The sequence below is a fragment of the Manis javanica genome, chromosome 17 (genome assembly GCF_040802235.1).
Source record: "Manis javanica isolate MJ-LG chromosome 17, MJ_LKY, whole genome shotgun sequence".
NCBI lineage: Eukaryota > Metazoa > Chordata > Mammalia > Pholidota > Manidae > Manis > Manis javanica.
The window spans coordinates 56,009,046-56,030,099 of NC_133172.1; the positions used below are offsets into that span (position 1 = coordinate 56,009,046).

A 21,054-nucleotide genomic window follows, 5' to 3' on the forward strand; every position below is an offset into this window, starting at 1 on the left:
TCACTTACATTAGAATGAAAAATTCACTATGAAAAAAAGCTCTTTCTTCAATAGCAAGGCATAAATGCACAATCATGTTGACTGCCAGACGACTGTGCCGTTCGCTGTCCTTCCTTAAACTGTTTTTAAGCTGCAAAGTGAATACATGGCATAAGAGGGAAATTGGAAGGTTTTTGAATATTTCCACTCTCTTGTTAGTTTCTGGCAAGATAAGCATTTTTTATCCAGAGTGCAAAATATTGCCAATTACTGTCTAAGTATTTTTAATAGTTTTGCTTTATATGGCATGTAACTCATATACCAAATTAAATAAGCTGTTACCCAGTGCAGTTTTTTCCTTGAATCAGCCTTACAATTTACCTACAGATATTGATACAGTTATTTTATAAATTGAGTTCCAGCAACACAAGGCAAAAATTCTGACCTGTGTATAATGAAGAAATAGCGGTCATGATTTTCTTATTAGGGATGTTTGTGTATTTTGCAGGTGAGGGCAGGTGTAGGGGGTGCTTGTGGGGGCCCAGGAGTGAGGGTGGATCTTTGGAGGTTGAGCTGAAGGTTAGGAATGACCATCAGCCCCTCTCCTTCAAGGCTTTAAAAAAACACAGGCTTTGCCTAGGATTGTTTTAGGTTTGGTTCCCTAAATCTTCTCTAAGAGTGTCTTTGTTGTTAAATGCATGGTGGTATATAGACTGGTAAAAATGTATAGAGCCAAAGAGCAGGCTCTCAAGCCCTCCTTCTTCTTGGGTACCCGATCTCAAAGAGCATTGATCAGTGCATCCTTTTAATCTGTAAGCCTAGCCAAGATTGGACAGGAAGATTGGGCAACCTCCCCATCAGATGTATTCATGATGCTGCTCGGGACTGTTTGGCTGAATGGTGTAAGAGCTGAAAGTTTACGCAAGTATCTATCAACTTCTACATTTCCCAGCAAAGATACTGCCATCCATTGCCACCATTAACATCACTTAAATAATACTGCAGAAATTAGCGTTATGAAGTCCCACATAAGATACTGATGAATTATTAAACCAGTTTAGTTAGGTCTGTATTGTAGTTCAATGAATAATGTCATGCCAATAATATGCTCAGTGCCAGTGTCTCTGGCTGTTGTAAATGTGACAACTCCCATTTAAGGTTTCAGAACATAAAATCAGGACTGAGAGCACGTAAAGTGGAAGGGGGCGACACATCAGAATAATGCAATTAAGGCCCATTGGATTAGAATTTGCAGGATGCCATTAGCAATAAACTCTGAATGTACATTATTGCTTTGGTTACATTTTCTCTTTCAGCAATAGGCTTCACTTGTAAATTCTAAATGTATAAAATAAATATGATATAAAAGACACAAATAAGAATATATAGATGATGCTAATTTCTTAGTAGTGTCGTGGTGTTATATGTTGAAGCATATGATGGCAGGGATACAGTGCAGTGTGGTGTTCCAGTGAAGACTTGAGCTTGGGAAGCAGCCACATCTCAGCTGGAAACCTGGATGCGTGTCTTACTAGCTATGCCACTTTAAGCTGTATTGGCCTCTGCTTTCCAGTCTGTAAAGAGGGGGAAATGATATATACTTAAAAAGATTTTCCCTTAAATGAGAATTGACTGCCAAATATACCATAGGTTCTATTTTTGTTGTTTGTTTTCATATTTAAAGTCAATGAATATATATATAAATGAGAACTTTTTTAAAATAATTAATTACTTTTTATTTTTTTGAAGAACATTATGTTTACTAGGCTCTCCCCTACCCCAAGTCCCCCCCACAAACCCCATTACAGTCACTGTCCATCAGCATAGTAAGATGTTGTAGAATCACTACTTGTCTTCTCTGTGTTGCAAAGCCCTCCCCTTTCCCCCACCCCCCACATTATACATGCTAATCATAATACCTCCTTTCTTCTTCCCCGCCCTTATCCCTCCCTATCCTCCCATTCTCCCCAGTCTCTTCCCTTTGGTAACTGTTAGTCCATTCTTGGGTTCTGTGATTCTGCTGCTGTTTTGTTCCTTCAGTTTTTCTTTTGTTCTTATACTCCACAGATGAGTGAAATCATTTGGTATTTGTTTTTCTCCGCTTGGCTTATTTCACTGAGCATAATACCCTCTAGCTCCATCCATGTTGTTGCAAATGGTAGGATTTGTTTTCTTCTTATGGCTGAATAATATTCCATTGTGTATATGTACCACATCTTCTTTATCCATTCATCTCCTGATGGACACTTAGGTTGTTTCCAATTCTTGGCTATTGTAAATAGTGCTGCGATAAACTTAGGGGTGCATCTGTCTTTTTCAAACTGGAGTGCTGCATTCTTAGGGTAAATTCCTAGGAGTGGAATTCCTGGGTCAAATGGTAAGTCTATTTTGAGCATTTTGAGGAACCTCCATACTGCTTTCCACAATGGTTGAACAAATTTACATTCCCACCAACAGTGTAGGAGGGTTTCCCTTTCTCCGCAACCTCGCCAACATTTGTTGTTGTTTGTCTTTTGGATGGTGGCCATCCTTACTGGTGTGAGGTGATATCTCATTGTGGTTTTAATTTGCATTTCTCTGATAACTAGCGATGTGGCGCATCTTTTCATGTGTCTGTTGGCAATCTGAATTTATTCTTTGGAGAACTGTCTGTTCAGCTCCTCTGCCCATTTTTTAATTGGATTATTTGCTTTTTGTTTGTTGAGGAGTGTGAGCTCTTTATATATTTTGGATGTCAATCCTTTATCGGATCTGTCATTTATGAAAATATTCTCCTATACTGTAGGGTACCTTTTTGTTCTATTGATGGTGTCCTTTGCTGTACAGAAGTTTTTCAGCTTGCTATAGTCCCACTTGTTCATTTTTGCTTTTGTTTTCCTTGCCCGGGGAGATATATTCTTGAAGAAGTTGCTAATGTTCACATCCAAGAGATTTTTGCCTATGTTTTTTTCTAAGAGTTTTATGGTTTCATGACTTACATTCAGGTCTTTGATCCATTTTGAATTTACTTTTGTGTATGGGGTTAGACAGTGATCCAGTTTCATTCTCTTACATGTAGCTGTTCAGTTCTGCCAGCACCATCTGTTGAAGAGACTGTCATTTCCCCATTGTATGTCCATGGCTCCTTTATCAAATATTAATTGACCATATATGTTTGGGTTAATGTCTGGAGTCTCTAATCTGTTCCACTGGTCTGTGGCTCTGTTCTTGTGCCAGTACCAAATTGTCTTGATTACTATGGCTTTGTAGTAGAGCTTGAAGTTGGGGAGTGAGATCCCCCCTACCTTATTCTTCTTTCTCAGGATTGCTTTGGCTATTCGGGGTCTTTGGTGTTTCCATATGAATTTTTGAATTATTTGTTCCAGTTCGTTGAAGAATGCTGCTGGTAATTTGATAGGGATTGCATCAATTCTGTATATTGCTTTGGGCAGGATGGCCATTTTGACTATATTAATTCTTCCTAGCCACGAGCATGGGATGAGTTTCCATTTGTTAGTGTCCCCTTTAATTTCTCTTAAGATTGACTTGTAGTTTTCAGGGTATAGGTCTTTTACTACTTTGGTTAGGTTTATTCCTATGTATTTTATTCTTTTTGATGCAACTGTGAATGGAATTGTTTTCCTGATTTCTCTTTCTATTGATTCATTGTTAGTATATAGGAAAGCCACAGATTTCTGTGTGTTAATTTTGTATCCTGCAACTTTGCTGTATTCCGATATCATGTCATCTGCAGATAGTGACAGTTTAACTTCTTTACCAATCTGGATTCCTTGTATTTCTTTGTTTTGTCTGATTGCTGTGGCTAGGACCTCCAGTACTATGTTAAATAACAGTGGGGAGAGTGGGCATCCCTGTCTGGTTCCCGATCTCAGAGGAAAAGCTTTCAGCTTCTTGCTGTTCAGTGTAATGTTGGCTGTGGATTTATCATATATGGCCTTTATTATGTCGAGGTACCTGCCCTCTATACCCATTTTGCTGAGAGTTTTTATCATGAATGGATGTTGAATTTTGTCAAATGCTTTTTCAGCATCTATGGAGATGATCATGTGGTTTTTGTCTTTCTTTTTGTTGATGTGGTAGATGATGTTGATGGATTTTCGAATGTTGTACCTTCCTTGCATCCCTGGGATGAATCCCACTTGGTCATGGTGTATGATCCTTTTGATATACTGTTGAATTTTGTTTGCTAATATTTTATTGAGTATTTTTGCATCTACATTCATCAGGGATATTGGTCTGTAATTTTCTTTTTTGGTGGGGCCTTTGCCTGGTTTTGGTATTAGGGTGATGTTAGCTTCATAGAATGAGTTTGGGAGTATTCCCTCCTCTTCTATTTTTTGGAAAACTTTAAGGAGAATGGGTATTATGTCTTCTCTGTGTGTCTGATAAAATTCCGAGGTAAATCCGTCCGGCCCGGGGATTTTATTCTTGGGTAGTTTTTTGATTACCGTTTCAATTTCTTTGCTCGTAATTGGTTTGTTTAACTTTTGTGTTTCTTCCTAGGTCAGTCTTGGAAGGTTGTATTTTTCTAGGAAGTTGTCCATTTCTTCTAGGTTTTCCAGCTTGTTGGCGTATAGGTTTTCATAGTAGTCTTTAATAATTCTTTGTATTTATGTGGAGTCTGTCGTGATTTTTCCATTCTCATTTCTGATTCTGTTGATTTGTGTTGATTCTCTTTTTCTCTTAATAAGTTTGGCTAGAGGCTTATCTATTTTGTTTATTTTCTCAAAGAACCAGCTCTTGGTTTCGTTGATTTTTGCTATTGTTTTATTCTACTCAATTTTGTTTATTTCTTCTCTGATGTTTATTATGTCCCTCCTTCTGCTGACTTTAAGCCTCATTTGTTCTTTTTCCAATTTCGATAATTGTAATGTTAGACTATTCATTTGGGATTGTTCTTCCTTCTTCAAATGTGCCTGGATCGCTATATACTTTCCTCTTAAGACTGCTTTCGCTGCATCCCACAGAAGTTGGGGCTTTGTTTTGTTGTTGTCATTTGTTTTCATATATTCCTTAATCTCTATTTTAATTTGTTCCATTGATTATTTGATCCATTGATTATTTAGGAGTATGTTGTTGAGCCTCCATGTGATTGTGAGCCTGTTTGCTTTCTTTGTTCAATTTATTTCTAGTTTTATACCTTTGTGGTCTGAAAAATTGGTTGGTAGAATTTCAATATTTTGGAATTTACTGAGGCTCTTTTTGTGGGCTAGTATGTGGTCTATTCTGGAGAATGTTCCATGTGCACTTGAGAAGAATGTATATCCTGTTGCTTTTGGATGTAGAGTTTTATAGATGTCTATTAGGACCATCTGTTCTAGTGTGTTGTTCAGTGCCTCTGTGTCCTTACTTATTTTCTGCCCGGTGGGTCTATCCTTTTGGGTGAGTGGTGTGTTGAAGTCCCCTAAAATGAATGCATTGCAGTCTATTTCCCTCTTTAGTTCTGTTAGTATTTGCTTCACATATGCTGGTGCTCCTGTGTTGGGTGCATATATATTTAGAATGGTTATATCCTCTTGTTGGACTGAGCCCTTTATCATTATGTAGTGTCCTTCTTTATCTCTTGTTACTTTCTTTGTTTTGAAGTCTGTTTTGTCTGATATTTGTACTGCAACCCCTGCTTTCTTCTCACTGTTGTTTGCCTGAAATATGTTTTTCCATCCCTTGACTTTTAGTCTGTGCATGTCTTTGGGTTTGAGGTGAGTTTCTTGTAAGCAGCATTTAGATGGTTCTTGCTTTTTTATCCATTCTTTTACTCTGTGTCTTTTGATTGGTGCGTTAAGTCCATTTACATTTAGGGTGACTATTGAAAGATATGTACTTATTGCCATTGCAGGCTTTAAATTCGTGGTTACCAAAGGTTCAAGGTTAGCTTCTTTAGTATCTTAGTGCCTAACTTAGCTTGCTTATTGAGCTGTTATATACACTGTCTGGAGATTCTTTTATTCTCTCCCTTCTTATTCCTCCTCCTCCATTCTTCATATGTTGTGTGTTTTGTTCTGTGCTTTTTTTAGGAGTGCTCCCATCTAGAGCAGTCCTTGTAAGATGCCCTTTAGAGGTGGTTTGTGGGAGGCAAATTCCCTCAGCTTTTGCTTGTCTGGGAATTGTTTAACCCCTCCTTCATATTTAAATGATAATCGTGCTGGATACAGTATCCTTGGTTCAAGGCCCTTCTGTTTCATTGCATTAAGTATATCATGCCATTCTCTTCTGGCCTGTAAGGTTTCTGTTGAGAAGTCTGATGATAGCCTTATGGGTTTTCCTTTATAGGTGACCTTTTTCTCTCTAGCTGCCTTTAAAACTCTTTCCTTGTCCTTGATCTTTGCCATTTTAATTATTATGTGTCTTGGTGTTGTCCTCCTTGGGTCCTTTCTGTTGGGAGTTCTTTGTATTTCCGTGGTCTGTTCGATTATTTCCTCCCCCAGTTTGGGGAAGTTTTCAGCAATTATTTCTTCAAAGACACTTTCTATCCCTTTTTCTCTCTCTTGTTCTTCTGGTACCCCTATAATGCTGATATTGTTCCTTTTGGATTGGTCACACAGTTCTCTTCATATTGTTTCATTCCTGGAGATCCTTTTATCTCTATGTCAGCTTCTATGCGTTCCTGTTCTCTGGTTTCTATTCCATCAATGGCCTCTTGCATCTTATCCATTCTGCTTATAAATCCTTCCAGAGTTTGTTTCACTTCTGTAATTTCCTTCCTGGCATCTGTGATCTCCCTCCAGACTTCATCCCATTGCTCTTGCATTTTTCTCTGCATCTCCATTAGCATATTTATGATTTTTATTTTGAATTCTTTTTCAGGAAGACTGGTTAGGTCTGTCTCCTTCTCTGGTGTTGTCTCTGTGATCTTGGTTTGCCTGTAATTTTGCCTTTTCATGGTGCTAGAAATAGTTTGCAGAGCTGGGACGTGTGACGGCTGGAAGAACTTCCCTTCTTGTTGGTTTGTGGCCTTCCTCTCCTGGGAGAACAGCGACCTCTAGTGGCTTGTGCTGGGCAGCTGTGCGCATACAGGGCTTCTGATTCCTGCCTGGCTGCAATGGAGTTTATCTCTGCTTTTGCCCTGGGCGTGGCCTGCCTCGGGCTGCTTCTGCAAAACGTTGGAGCCACATTGGAGGGGGAGCGGCCGGGAGGCAATTTATCTCCATGAGGGGCCTCCGTGCTCCCTGCTGCCCAGGGTGTTAGAGTGCCCAGAGATCCCCAGATTCCCTGCCTCTGGACTAAGTGTCCTGCCCTGTCCCTTTAAGACTTCCAAAAAGCACTCCCCAAAACAAAACAACAACTAAAATTAAATAAATAATTTTAAAAAATGCCACTTGCTTTTCTTTGTCCTCAGGTGCTGGCCTCAGTGACCCGCTCACCGATCTTGCTGGCTTGTTACCCTAGTATCCTGGACCCCACGCATACACTGTGCCTGCGCTCTGGTCTGGATGGCTGGGGCTGGGTGTTCAGCAGTCCTGAGTTCCTTCTCCCTCCCTGCTGACTCCTCTCCTCCTGCCGGAACTGGGGGGAGGGGCTCACGGGTCCCTCTGGGCTGGGGCTTGTATCTTACCCCCTTTGCAAATACCTGGGTTCTCGCAGGTGTGGATGTGGTCTGGATGTTGTCCTGTGTCCTCTGGTCTCTATTCTAGGAAGAGTTGTCTTTGTTATATTTTCATAAATATATGTGGTTTTAGGAGTAGATTTCTGCTGCTGTACTCACACCGCCATCTTTTTGGTAGGTCTGCAACCTGCTCTTAATACCATCCATCGTGTTCTTTAACGATTGGATCTTTGACCTAAATTCATTCCTGAGTTCTTGGATGTCTTTCCGTACCTCCATTAGGATGTGGATTATTTTTATTTTGAAATCCCTTTCAGGAAGAGTCACGAGGTCCATGTCATTTAAATCTTTCTCGGGTGTTGTGTTAACAATTGTACTCTGGAACAGGTTTCTTTGGTGTTTCATATTTGTATATGGCGCCCTCTAGTGTCCAGAAGCTCTATTCTGGAGCTGCTGAGCCCCTGAAGCAATGTCGGGGGTCGCAGGGGAGTCGTACTGGGGGTAGGAAAGAGCTGTTCCCCCCTCCTGGCTGCTGTGCCTGTCTCCACTGCCTGAGCCAGTGGGCCGGGCACACAGGTATACGTTTTTGTCCCAGAGTAGCCAGATATGGATTCCTGCTTTCCACAAGCAGCCGGAATCCCAGTCTCCCCAGGAACTCTGCCTGTATTAACTTTCCAACCCGGTAGTCATGCGAGTCTCATGAAAGCACCGTGAAATATAGGTTTGTGCTCCCAGCGCAGATCTCCGGAGCCAGGTATTCAGCAGTCCCAAGCCTTCCACTCCCTCCCTACTCCGTTTCCTCCCACCGGTGAGCTGGGGTGGGGGAGGGGCTCGGGTCCCGCGGAGCCACAGCCCCCGTATGTTACCCCGTTCACTGAGGTCTGCTCTTTTCTCCAGGTGTGTGCAGCCTGATGTGTCCTCTTTCCTGTTGCTCTCTCAGGATGAGTTGCGCCAATTAAATTTTCTAATTGTATCCAGTTTTAGGAGGAAGCCTCTGTCTCTCCTCTCACGCTGCCATCTTTAGAAGCGATTTTCATAAATGAGAACTTTTTAAAGGGAAACCCAGAAATGAACTCTTCCATAAATGTAAGCGAGTGTTGGGCACACACCCTTCACAGTTGCAGATTGGCAACTTGAAGGGAGAATACACAATAGCAAATTCCCCTTAAACAGTAAATCTTGCCTCTACAATTGCATATGATAAGCCCCTGCCAGCTGAAAGAGAATTTCCTCTGGGCATATGCGCTCCCTGCTCCCATTCATTGCATCTAGTTCTCTCCATTCTTCCACTGCCGCAGCTGTACGGGTGCACCCTCTTGTTGGCGCACTCAGAAGTGGCGCTTTCAACACAACGTAATGAGAGCAGCTCTCACCTGTTGGCTGGTAGCTAGGATTTGTTGGAATGAACACTGGGGTGCTTCAGTCCCACTGAGTGGAGGAAGCAAGGCTCATGTGCTGGATTGGAGTGCTCCGAAGTATACCCACTTGGCTCCACTGAGCATGTCCCACAGTACCTCACAGCTTGGTTCTCAGACCAGAGACTTCACAGGGTCCATTACAGAGAGAAATTGGTTAGTGGAGAAAACTCATCGACATATTCCCAGCTAATCCTTAGGCAGTTTACAATTAAGGATGATTTTTACATGTAATTTGTTTTGTAAATATGGGTGATCACTTGAACTATTTGTACACAGTTTTCTGTAGGCCTTTTACCATGAAGTATTACCTTTTTGGTTCTTCCAGTGATGGTAAATATATATTGTGGGGTATGAGATATTTCCTCTTAGGTGTTGCAATGTGGGGGAAAAAGAAAATACATGAAGGAGACAGATTCTATGGAATGTGCATTTACCTTTAGAGGCAGAGTTAGTGAATGAACGAGTGAGTGAACTCACTCTTGTGAATGTTGTTTCCTTTATTGCTGACCAAGAGCAGGATAGCACGCTGCATCTGTTTGAGGCAGTTACAGGTCTAGTGGTTTTCCCTGGGGTGGCCTTCCTGCGAGGACGTCTGAGGGGGAGGGGGGCTGATGGGTAAGAAGCCATGTGGGTTGCTTAGCCTGGTCACTGTGCAATATGGATAGTGAGGAAAATCACGGCTCATTGTGAATCATGGTTCTGCCGGTTATTATCTGGGTGAATGTGAAATAGCTTTCTGAACTTTAATGTCTCCATCTCTGAAATGGGTGAGTGATAATAACTGCCCCCAGAGGGTTGCTGTGGAGACAGAGGGTGCTGTGGGCCAAGGGCTTCTGGCTGCTTCCCGACACTGCCCCTTTTGACCAGTTATGCCCATTCAGCCCTACAGCAAAGGTGAGGCAATTCAGTGCAGATAGTGAGGATGATGGTGGTGGTAGGGTAGTGTGACGGTGGTGATGGTGGTGGTGGTGTGATGGTGGTGATGGTGGGGGTGATGGTGATGGTGGTGGTGATGGTGGGGGTGATGGTTGTGGTGATGGTGGTGATAGTAGTGATGGTGGTGTGACAGTGGTGGTGGTGATGGAGGTGGTGGTGGTGATATGATGGTGGTGATGGTGGTGGTGGTGGTGATATGGTGGGGTGATGGTGGTAGTGGCGGCAATGGTGATGGTGATGAGAATGGTAAAAATCAGAACGAAAAGCAAGCACAGCAGTGCTACTTATTACTAGTAATTTTAGAACACTTATCAGGTGTCAGGCACTACTCCACGTGCTTTAAATATATTGCCTGGTTTCCTGAGAAGGCAGGTACCATTATTATTTCCATTTTGCAGAGGAGAAAGCCGAGGGTGCAGACAGGAGAAGAAGCTTGCCCAGCGGGTAAGTGCTGGAGCTGGCATTCAGGCCCAGGCAGTCCAGCTCAGAGCACTCACTGAGTTTGGGACCTGGGGTTCCTTGGCCTCGGGGGGGTTCAGTGAGCCTCCTTTCTCCAACATGGGGTCATATGTCATCCCCCATCACCAAGTTGCTATTCAAACTTTTTTCTTATGTGAATTTTATGAAATAAAGAATGGAAGCTGCAATTACCAATGTGCTTTATTAGTGTAAACCAGTGACCATCACATTATAGTAGTAGCCTTCCAAATAAGGGTGATAATAGTTATTATTTATGGGCCCCCTACCTTAAATACATCATCTCTAATCTTTACTCTAACCATGCAGGGCAAATAGCCACTTTCAAATTAGGCAGCTGAGGCCCAGAGCATTCAGGTCACTTCTCTCAGGTCACACTGCCAGCCCTGTGGCCGTGCTGGGCTGTGGCTCCGGGCCCGCCTGGCACTGCCATCTCTGCTGTGGATGATAACATCTCCCCACTCCTCTGTTTACATACTGCACAGTCCCCATATGGTTCCTTTGGTTTCAGGCGGTATCAAATCCGAGTCACACTTGGCTAATTCATAGTCATAAAGTGGTACGAGAACTCATTCTTGAATAATCTGAGCAAGCATCCCCTTTGCTTCTACATTTAGATGCTTGCATCACTGAGGCTGGTTTTGGAACTCAGTAAAGAATAGGCCAAAAACACCAGCAAGTGTCCCCAGATCCCAGGGATGTGAAGAAAAGTACGTGGGTTGCTTAATAACCACGTCTTTCTGGCCGAGCCTGGGGCGTTGAGAGCAGGTGGGCTTCTCAGCGACTTAGTAGTTGCCAGATGCTTCTTGTGTGGGAGGCCACCTGTGTGGTTCTGTTTTAAAATGATGGGTGCCAGCATCTGCATACATAACCTAAAATAAACTTACATTCCTAATTTGCTTGAGATGATAAGTTTGTGTACTGGTGTGATTAGAGAAAAGAGTGAGGGTTGGGGAAGGGTTGAGAGAGGTGTTTTATAGCATTTTAAGATTCAAAGTTCTGAGGATGAGGTTCTTTTAAACAAAGTTGGTTGGATGGATGGATAGAGAGGGAGGAAGGGAAGCAGAAAGGGACATATGGAAGTTTTGGGGTGGTGGGATTGTAGTTTGTTTTTTTTATCCATATTCACCTACCTTTGCTAATTTTTTTCTGTAATTAATGAAAGCGTGAAGCAGGAAGTAACCTGAAACAAGCCCGGAGAGGTAGGCAGGCAAAGTCATGGACTGTGTGCCAGTCATTCCCATTCTTCTTTATGTACACATTTCTATTTCCTCTCTTTCTGGGCACATGGAGGGTTGCATCGTCTTGAAGCTAAGCACAGCCACATGACTTTCTCTGCCAATGAAATGTGAGCAGAAGTGACATCTGTCTCTGCTGGATGGGAGCCTTTGAGATCCCGTATGCAATTTGCCACATTCTCTTCCCCACCCCGTAGAGGCTAGTGGTGCACAAGGCAGAGGCTCCATCTGCTTGGGTCCCTGGCTGATGAGGATGAATACAGCCCCACTGGCCTGGGATGGGCTTGAGGTGTGAGTGAGTACTAGTCTTTGGTTGTCCTAAAACATTGAGGTTGGGGCTCTTCCTCACTGAAGCAAGTCTTGATTTGATACAGAAGCCTTACTAAAGAATTTGGACCACATCTTGGTGGCCCTACAGAAGTATTTTAAGCTGCGACTCTGTATGTATTTGCTTTGCTAATCCAGAGAGCAGACTCTGGACAAACAAGGCTTGAACTTGCCATGTCCCAGACAGCATTTGCTAATTTATCACCACTTAATAAAAAAACTCCCTGTTTTTCTTTAGTGGTGATGAAACAGTTCTGTATCTTGAATGTGCTGATGGTTCTATGAATCTACACATGTGATAAATGTCATAGAATTATGCACAAAGATATTCCAAACAAAAGAAAATGAGTGCGTCCCCAAACTGGTGAAATCTAAGTAATGTCTGTGGTCTAATAAATTGTATCAGTGCCCATTTTCTGGTCTTAATAATGTACATTGTATTAAGAAGGAACCCTTGGGGGTTGGTGGGGGATGGGTATGCGACCCAGGTACTGTTTTTGCTACTTCTCATGAGTCTATATTAGTTCCAAATCGAAGTAAGTAACACCAACAAAAAGTTCCTAAGTTACAGAAAGAAAGTGAATCACAGACAGTCCTAGATTCCTGGCCAGACGAGGCAGGAAAGCTCACATTGGCGGATCTGGCCTCTCACCTTGACCTAGTAACCAGCAGTTTATCCCCTCAAAAATGGGTTCCCTTTGCCATCCATCAGCCACTTTTCGTCTAGAACATGTCCCACAATAACGGTTTCTATAATATTGCTGAGTCTGTTAGGCAGTCAGAAGAGCAACACCCTACCCGTTCACACATACACACACACACTCACACACACACACACACACTCACACACATACATACACACACACTCACACACACACACACACTCACACACACACACCCTAAAAGCTGCGATTTTCCTTCACTGGACTTACTGAATTGCACACAGTTTCTCTGTATTTCTCAGGGTCAGTAGTAGAAATAGGAAACCTAAACCGAGGGCAGGAGAATTACCTGACTAATAGTGTGTGGACTTGAATTGCTGTCCCCAGGAGCCTAGTAACCCACAGCCTACAGATTTGTCTGTTGAACTCCTTGACGGCTTGTGACCCCTTGTTCCCCCTGCATGTGTACGTCCTGATTTTGTTCTTAGTGGAAGTGGCAGCTCTGTGCTTTCTATGAAAGTGAAGGGGGAGGGCCAAAAGACGACCTGCCAATTGTAAGTCACCCACGCAGAGGAGTACGCGGCCCCCGCGGCTGTGCTGTCCTTCTGGTTGCAATGGTGCCCTGGGGTCGCCAGCTGGGAATGTTCTCTTTGTCTTATGGGGGAAGTGTGCACGTGCATTTTTATACTATGTGTCCTGCATATCCCTTGGGGTCTCTGTAGGGGGCTCGGCTGAGAGGACCAATGTCTTTACTACCCCTTCCCCAGCAGAATGAAGGTCTGACTTTCCTCCTGTGTTTAAAGTTCTGTGAGATTCTGTGTATGGCAGTGAGTGTCATGCTCCGAGTGCGGTGAGGCCGGGGCCAGAGGAGGCCAGGTGGGGTGAAAGGCTCCTTTCTCTGCTAACTCTGAATGTCAGCGTGGGGACTTGAGCACTGATGATGCACGCGTCAGAATCTATGGGCAGTAAAAGCCACTGAGATTTTAGCCATCTCTGAAGACATTTTAGCCATCAGATAAGCAGCGGTTCCTTAGGCAGTGAGGGACTGGTCCTTGCTTCTTCTCTGGAGCCCACACTCCCCGCACAGGGAGCTTTCTCTCTCCTGGTGGCGGTCTCCTTCTCTGCAGGATGAGGGCTGTGGCCGTGGGTCCTGGGGACCCTCCAGCTCCCCTAGTCTCTGATCTCAGGAAGCTAACAACCTGTGTGTTGGTTGGCTGTTTCCCTTTCTCCTGGATCAGGTTAAATGCTTCACCTCCTCCTCCAACTGGCACCTGAGGAATTTGAATCTACATTGGCCAAGTTGCCTTCCCCACCCATATGCTGTTGGGGTTTGGAGAAGTCATCGAATCACCGTGTGGCCCCTTCCCCCCAAACTGGGCTCTGTTGGGAGACGTGACCCGGTCCCAGGATCTATCCTCAGACCTGATGTGGTCTTCAGGGAGGTCCTCTGGGTACCCTGTCGCCTTGGGGAAAGAATTTGGCCCAGGAGACATCCTACCTCCGTCTAGCTAAACTGATTCAATGCCTCTCTCTTCCAGGCAGGGTGTTGGGTGTCTTACACTTATCCCCACAACTCTATGAGTAATTAATTGATATTCACCTTTTAGAAATCAGGAAACTGAGGCTCAGAAATGTTAATGGCCTTAAGTCAATATGCTTTCCAGCTGTCTCTGCCTGATGTTTTATTGTTTAAGGGTTGGACTTGGGCTGGAGCACAGGGCCTAGGCGGCCAGGCCAACATAAATTGCCGCAGATACACTGAGCATCGCGGTATGGTTTGTATCATGCCTGAGTAAGACCACTAGGGTGGAGGGCATTCCCGGCAGTGCCGTATGATTCCCCTTCATAGCCTTACAGGTATCGGGTCCCTGTCCTTAGTTGCTCTTTGGCATCACAGTCTCGATGAGAATTCCCAAGTTAACCACTGTTTTAGGGGTCTGTCCCCTCCCACCTGAATGGGCAGGTGGTCCTGGCACTCTTGGCTCTGTGCCCTTCAGAGGAGATAGGTCTGAGAAGTGATGGGATTTAATCTCATACCCCAAAGTCCAGCCAGAAGTCCCCAAATCGAGTGCCGCATAAACACGAGTCAAGAGTGAAAGGCAGCCCTGGTCTTTCTAGAATTGTGCCAGGAGGCTGTCCAGTGGAACATGATTACCTCAGATCCTAGCTGGTCCGGTCCTAATAGTGTCTGTCCAGGAGAGAACCTGGGCCCTGTGTCATACTGTCCCAGGGTCAGTCCTTGCCCACCACCCTTCTTAGCTTAGTGATATCATATAAGACACCACATTGTAAAACAGGGAAAGTGTAACCCATCTTTCAGTTGTGAGGATGAAATGAGATGGTGCATGTAGATGTCCAGCCCATGGGCAGCCCTGAATAGACAGCAGCCTTTATTAGCATCATTATTATTATCTGCAAGTGCCCCTCTATCAAGCAGGTTTTCTCGGTTACCAAACCAGGGGTATTTTGTGATATAGGTCACTCAAGGTCTCTTGGGATCCATCGGTATAAGTGAATTTTCCCAGCTTTTACACTTTCTATAAATGAATTGTCTTTAATTTTTGGTGCAGCCTCAGTGGCATCATTTCAGAAACCAGATGGCAGCTTTTGAGCTTAAAATGTTGTCTACGGACTTCTTGCCCAGCCAGGCTTTGTCCTGGGGTTCCCCTATTCTTACCGCAGATTGAAGGAGGAGATACGTGAGCCTTTTCCAAGCACCGAATGAAACAGCACAACCCCAGCTGGTCGTTTTAAGCAGAATCCTAGCCTCACATCCTTCCCAAACTTGGCAGTAAAAGCCTTGTTCTTCCATTCATTCCGATGATTTATATTCTCTCTGGGCGTCTAATATTCAACAGGGGAATTCCGACATGTTCCATAACACATTTACTGTAACTTGATACCACGAACTAAACTTGCTGTTATTTATCATTTCTTTTTATTTTCTCTCTCATTCCAGCATAAAGCCAAGGTAGAAGCAATGACCCTGGACCTCTCTCTGCTCCGTAGTGTGCAGCATTTTGCTCAAGCATTCAAGGCCAAGAATGTGTGAGTGTTCCAGTGGGGGGATATAGATCATATCTTGCTATTGTAATGTCTTTATCAGATGAACACGATTGGAAGAATGCAAGGCTGTTGTGTTGTCTTGGCATCCAAACAGCAGGCTCATTTATGTTGGCCCTGTTAAGGTGTACCATCTTTTCTTGACTCCTGAGTCACCCTCATTATGAGGTATGTCATCAGTCTAATAACAGCTTCCCTGATAAAGAAGAAGAGACGCTATTCAAGACACTAGTCCGTAAAAGTGGCTTATAAAAGCCAGTAACTGTAAGATGCATCCTGATTATAGAATTTTTGTAGTGCATCACAGAATTGAGGAGAAGGATATTTTAACTGCATTCAGGAACAGGTAACCTCAGTTAGGCAGTCCTGCAAGATGGCTGAGAATCAGAATGCAAGTTTCTACTGTTTTGCAAGCCTGCATTGATTTCATGTGGTGTGTGAATATGGCTTCAAAAACATGCACTCACATCACAAGAAACTTATCTCTTCCATTCATTCTTCTCAAGTCTTTCAAACACCTGAAGGACAGATCCTTAGTTGGGAGCTGGCAATTTTTTATGCCCTCAAATGCCAACCTCCCTCTGTAAGGGAGAGAGAGCATACCTCAAACCCAGAAGGGACAAAAGCAATGGAGGCTAGCTCCATTGCAAGTACAATATTTTGTTTCCAAGTGTTTATTTGTACAGTTCCCTCATGTTTAGGGCAAGCAGTATTGGTTTCTCATGCACTGTAGTGGTTTAAATTTCATTAAAAAGTGACTTCATTTAATTTTTTTTTTTCAGGGAGTTGGTTTAAACACGAGGATTCAGTTCATAATAGTACACATGATACCAAGGATAAGATAGGTCCCAAAGCGGCACCAGAGTGACAATTCGAAGCACACCGATAAATGACAAGCTGTCTTTGGGTGGGCTCTGTTGGGAGCACTGGTTTTTCTAGTTCTGCAAACAGGTGCTGGTTGTACAGGAAGGTATCTTAAGGCAAACACTAAAGTGGCACTATGTAGCTCCGACCCCGCGATGCTGTCCGTAGTCCATTCCTTTTTGAATCTGCCTCCACTCTTTTAGATTATTAAAAGTCTATTAGCTAAAGCCCTTTCAGCAAATCAAGTGGTCTGAGTCCTTGAGGGTGAAATAGGGAGTCAGAGTCTTCAGTGGAAATCGCACCATCCCTTTCGATGCAGGCCCTGCACGCACAAGAACAGTGGGATACCACCCCAAGCGGGCCAGCAGACTGTGGGCCCTCCTGCGTGTGCTCTTCGTGGGGTTCGCCAATTTGTACCTGTAGCCCAGAGCCCTCAGAGGGTGCCAGGCCAGGGTACAGCAGTAGCTTTTTAAGACACTTGCTCATGTATACCTTCATCACTCATTATCACTGTGCATCTATTTAACACACATCTGATGAGGGCCTCCAAAGCCCCAGACACCCTGCTAGGCTCTGGGAAGAGACTGGTGGCCGTGCGAAGCCCAGTTAGCCTCAGACCAGCCATAGTCTCAGTTGGCTGCGAGCAGTGTTTTGTTGCTAATGGCTGACTCCTCAACCTTCTATTTTTGTAGTTGTTTGGGAGGGAATAATAGTAAGAACAATAACAGGAGCAGCTCATTTATTGAGTGCTTATTATGGGCCACACACTAGGAACCCTTTGCTTGGATTTTCTGGCTGAATTCTCAAAGCAACCTTTCGGGGTAGGTGCCCTTTATTATTTTCTCTATTACGCAGACAGGGAAGGTGAGACTGGAAAGTGGATGTTACTGGAAGGCTGGGGTGCAGAGGGGCTGAGGGCCCTTGTGGTTAGTCCCACGCTGGGCTGTTTTCATTTTCAAGGTGATGGAAACTGAGGCCAGAGAAAGCAAGTGGTTTGTGCCGGCTGGGGCCCTTGGCCCGTTGGGAACGATGTAGGGTTTCCATCCATTTCTGAGTCTTCCCTCTCTGCCTGGCACCACGCTGCTCTAGTGGAGCTTGGATGAGTCGTCTCTTTACAGTTCCTCCAGTTCTCGTGTCAGACCGCATTGGAAGTGAGCAGTTTCGTTGAGGAGAGCCAACTGTTACATAATAGGACCATCTTCCAAGTCTTAACAGGACCATTAGTTTTTAACCATTAAGTAGTTCAGAAATCATCCAATTCAACGGCCTTCTGTAATGATCAAGCTCAGACTCTCGGAGGAAGCCATCGCCCATTTTGCCCTAATCCTAGATTTTAGCAAATGATTGAATTTTTGTACTTCTGAGTTCAAAAACAAAAAGCCTCAGCCTTTTTCCTTTCAGCAAACCCTGTAACACAAACTTCTTTGTATATGTCTCTCGGGACGACAGGACTTTACACAGCCGAAAGAAATATTGTGGTGGTGAAAATAATGCATGAGAAAGGGTGCGATTTTACTTTTGAAATACTGCCAAAGTGAAATCTCGCCTGGATAGGCAGCTGACAGTTCAGTACTTACAGGTCTTTCAATTCTGAGAACTGTCAGAAGTGAATTTTAAGTGCTGGTGACTGGGCTGCCAAAAAAACACATGTAGCTCTATTCTTATCATCACCTCCCATCTTTAGACATTAAAATTTCCTTGTGTGTAAAACATAATGATGAACGAAAGGATGGCTGCCAGTTCACAACCCATCTGGTTTTGTGCTGTTGGGCCAAGGAGAGGAAAAAGCCCTTAAACTTAAATTCCACATGGATGCCCCCATATAATATTCCTCTTTAAAGGCTGTCTATGCGCACACAGGAGTATTAGCTGGATCTTGCTTCCTGTGTGCGTGTGCGGGGCTCATGCTCCAGCTGCAGCGTGCTCGCCGCACCGGGATAGGCGGCATATTGTGCAGCCCGAGGCCGGAAGAGGTACAAACAGATGCTAAGTGCAAACCCTGGTGGAGGACACAGCGCATTGTACCGCCTCGCCACCCGCCACCTGCCTTCTGCTAGGAGATGTAGACGCAGCCTCTTCCGGGATATCTTCTTCTTCTTTTTGGGGGGTGGAGTGGTGGGAGTGAGGCCATGGTAGAGGGAGACTTGCTGATAAGGGGGCTACAGAGTAACAGCTGCTAGTCAACGCTTTGTTTATTCCGTGCAAGGCAGTGTGCGAAGCCCTTGTATGTGGTTTCCTCTCTTTAAATTCTTACAACAACCCTAGGCATTTGTCATTTTTATCTCTGTTTTACACACTGAAAGACTCCAGCCTTTCACAGGAGGCATATCACTCCCCTAGCCTTACCAAGTAGTAGATCCAGAGCTTGAACCCAGGTCTATATGAATTTAAAAGGACTAGTCTTTTTGTTAACATCTCACACTTAGTCATAGTTTTCAGTATGGATTTCTAGGTTGGTGTGTATTGCAGAGTAACAAGTTACTCCCAAATTTAGTGACTTAGAACCGTTTGAAACGATAAATACTTCTGTTATCTGTTTCTCTCAATTTGTTTAAATCAGGATTGAAATAAAGTTAATGCATTTTAATCTTGACTTTTCTCCCCTTAAAAAAAATTTTTTTTAATGCGGCATATTTATTTAAGAGACTAGATTGTCTTCTGGAGTTTTCTGTAGTCTGTACTTCAGTGGCCACATCCCTGTGGTGTCCTTTAACGTGTTCTTTTCTCTCCTAAGTTTCCTGCCATGTGGCTGCTAACTCCAGAGACTTGGTCAAAATTCCTATTTACTTTTTTGCAAGAATGCTTCACAGGTGGTGTTGTCTGCCATCAAGAAGACACATATGGCTGGTTGCTAAAGCCAGTTTTCTTAGTGGTCAGCATGCCCTGAGCAACCCATTACTCTGCCCACTCTCTCTTTGTCTGCTCAGCCATCTTTTCATCCATTTATTCCGTTATTCTTCACCACTCTTCTGGGTGGCCAGCCCAGGAAGCCTCAGCCTGCTTCCAGACAGTTCTCCCTCGAGTTAGTGGTGGTGGTGGCCGGCCAGTGTGTCTCAGGCCAAATTATCATGGGTATTACTGGAAAGTTCCAAACCAAAGCCTGTGGTAAGTCCCAAGCAAACTGAATTCTGAAGGGTATTTTTGTTTAAACTGCAATCCTGGAGAGCAGCCAGACTCCACACTGCCTGGCAGGCGGAGGCAGCCGTCAAGAGTATGAAGAGCTGGGACCCTTACTAATCATTCTGCCCAAATATTGATTGGCATTTTCTGTAATGGGCTGTGAAACAATAGTCCATTGTTTGTGGTGCTTTTGCACATTTTCTCTCCTAATTCTAGCTGCTTCACTTACTGAGAAGTACATGTTTTGAACAGGGCAGCAGCTGCTGGAACTTGGAGCTCCTTAACACATTTTTTTTTCTTTTTTGAGAATGTTTTAAAGCTTGAGTTCCATATACCTCTGAAATACTTTGGGTTCCAATCCTGGAATTTTAAAAACTGGCAATGGTGTGTAATATAGGGACCCATTGCTTGGATCCCAAGTACCAATCAGCTCGCGTAATATTAACCAAGGGTTTTGATTCATTTGGAAATTAATTGAAGTGCTGGTAAGTTCATAGTATAATAATAAGCGCAGTTCTAAAGATTTCTAGAACTTCATTTTTGTTTATGGATTTCTACTTGTTCTTCTTAACTTTCTGTCTCTAATGTAATTTAAATAAACTAGGTTTTGTTTCACAGAAGAAAATGTAGAAGAAAGATTTAAAAAAAAAATCAAAGGAACAGTTTTCTATTCTTTATTTTTTAAACATTTGAGGACAAAAATCTTCAGTTTATTTATTTTCACTTTTTGCTAAATTACCTTCAGAACTTGAATCTACCAATCCCAGATATAATACACTTGGATTCTTATTCCAGATTTTGCTGTCTCAAATCCTTCTATGGAAGCGGGCAGGCAATAAATTATAAATAAATTCCAGGTTTTGAGGGATAAGTTCCCCTCAAGACCCATGTGTAAATTACAGCTTCATCTGTCTCTTTCTCCTCGGCTCAATTCTAAGAATAGTGTTTTAGCCAACGTATCTGTATTACTCTTTGCTCAACATGAGAAATCCGTTTCTAGTTTGCCTAACAGAGGATCATGGTGCTTTGTTTTTCTACACAGTAGGAAAACTAAAAGAAAAGAAAAACAGAGGCAGATTTTAGCTATAATGAACTCTCTAAATCTAGATCTTAATTATGACTTTTTAAGGAAAAATTTAAAAAGCCTGCAAGTTCATTTTCTCCCATTCGAGACATTTTCCATCTTAAGGTATTGAAAAAGCATATTTTGAAACATTTAATGTATTTAGCAACATCAGGGAAAAACGCTTTCCTCATAAGTACATTTTTTGCATTCTGAAACTTAACTCTCTAGGCATTACATCTTTTTATGTCGTTCCTTAATTTCTTTTTTCCAAAATTGTTTTTTTCTGAAATAGGTTATATTCTGTCATCCCTTATTAAACTAAATCACTAACTCAGGTAGTACAGTGTAGTGCAGGGATCAG

At 43.3% G+C, this 21,054-nt stretch overlaps 1 protein-coding gene across 5 annotated transcripts in view; it reads left to right on the forward strand.

Annotated features, from left to right (window-relative positions):
• The window catches only part of WWOX (WW domain containing oxidoreductase), a 901,165-nt gene that overhangs the window by 226,582 nt on the left and 653,529 nt on the right, over positions 1-21,054 (forward strand). For all 5 annotated transcript variants that reach the window (XR_012126881.1, XM_073226546.1, XM_073226547.1 and 2 more), the window contains exon 6: positions 15,540-15,628. Coding sequence is in view for 4 of the 5 variants with exons in the window: in XM_073226546.1 (XP_073082647.1) it covers positions 15,540-15,628 (89 nt within the window). In the remaining variant the exon portion in view is untranslated. The remainder of the gene's footprint in view (positions 1-15,539; positions 15,629-21,054) is intronic.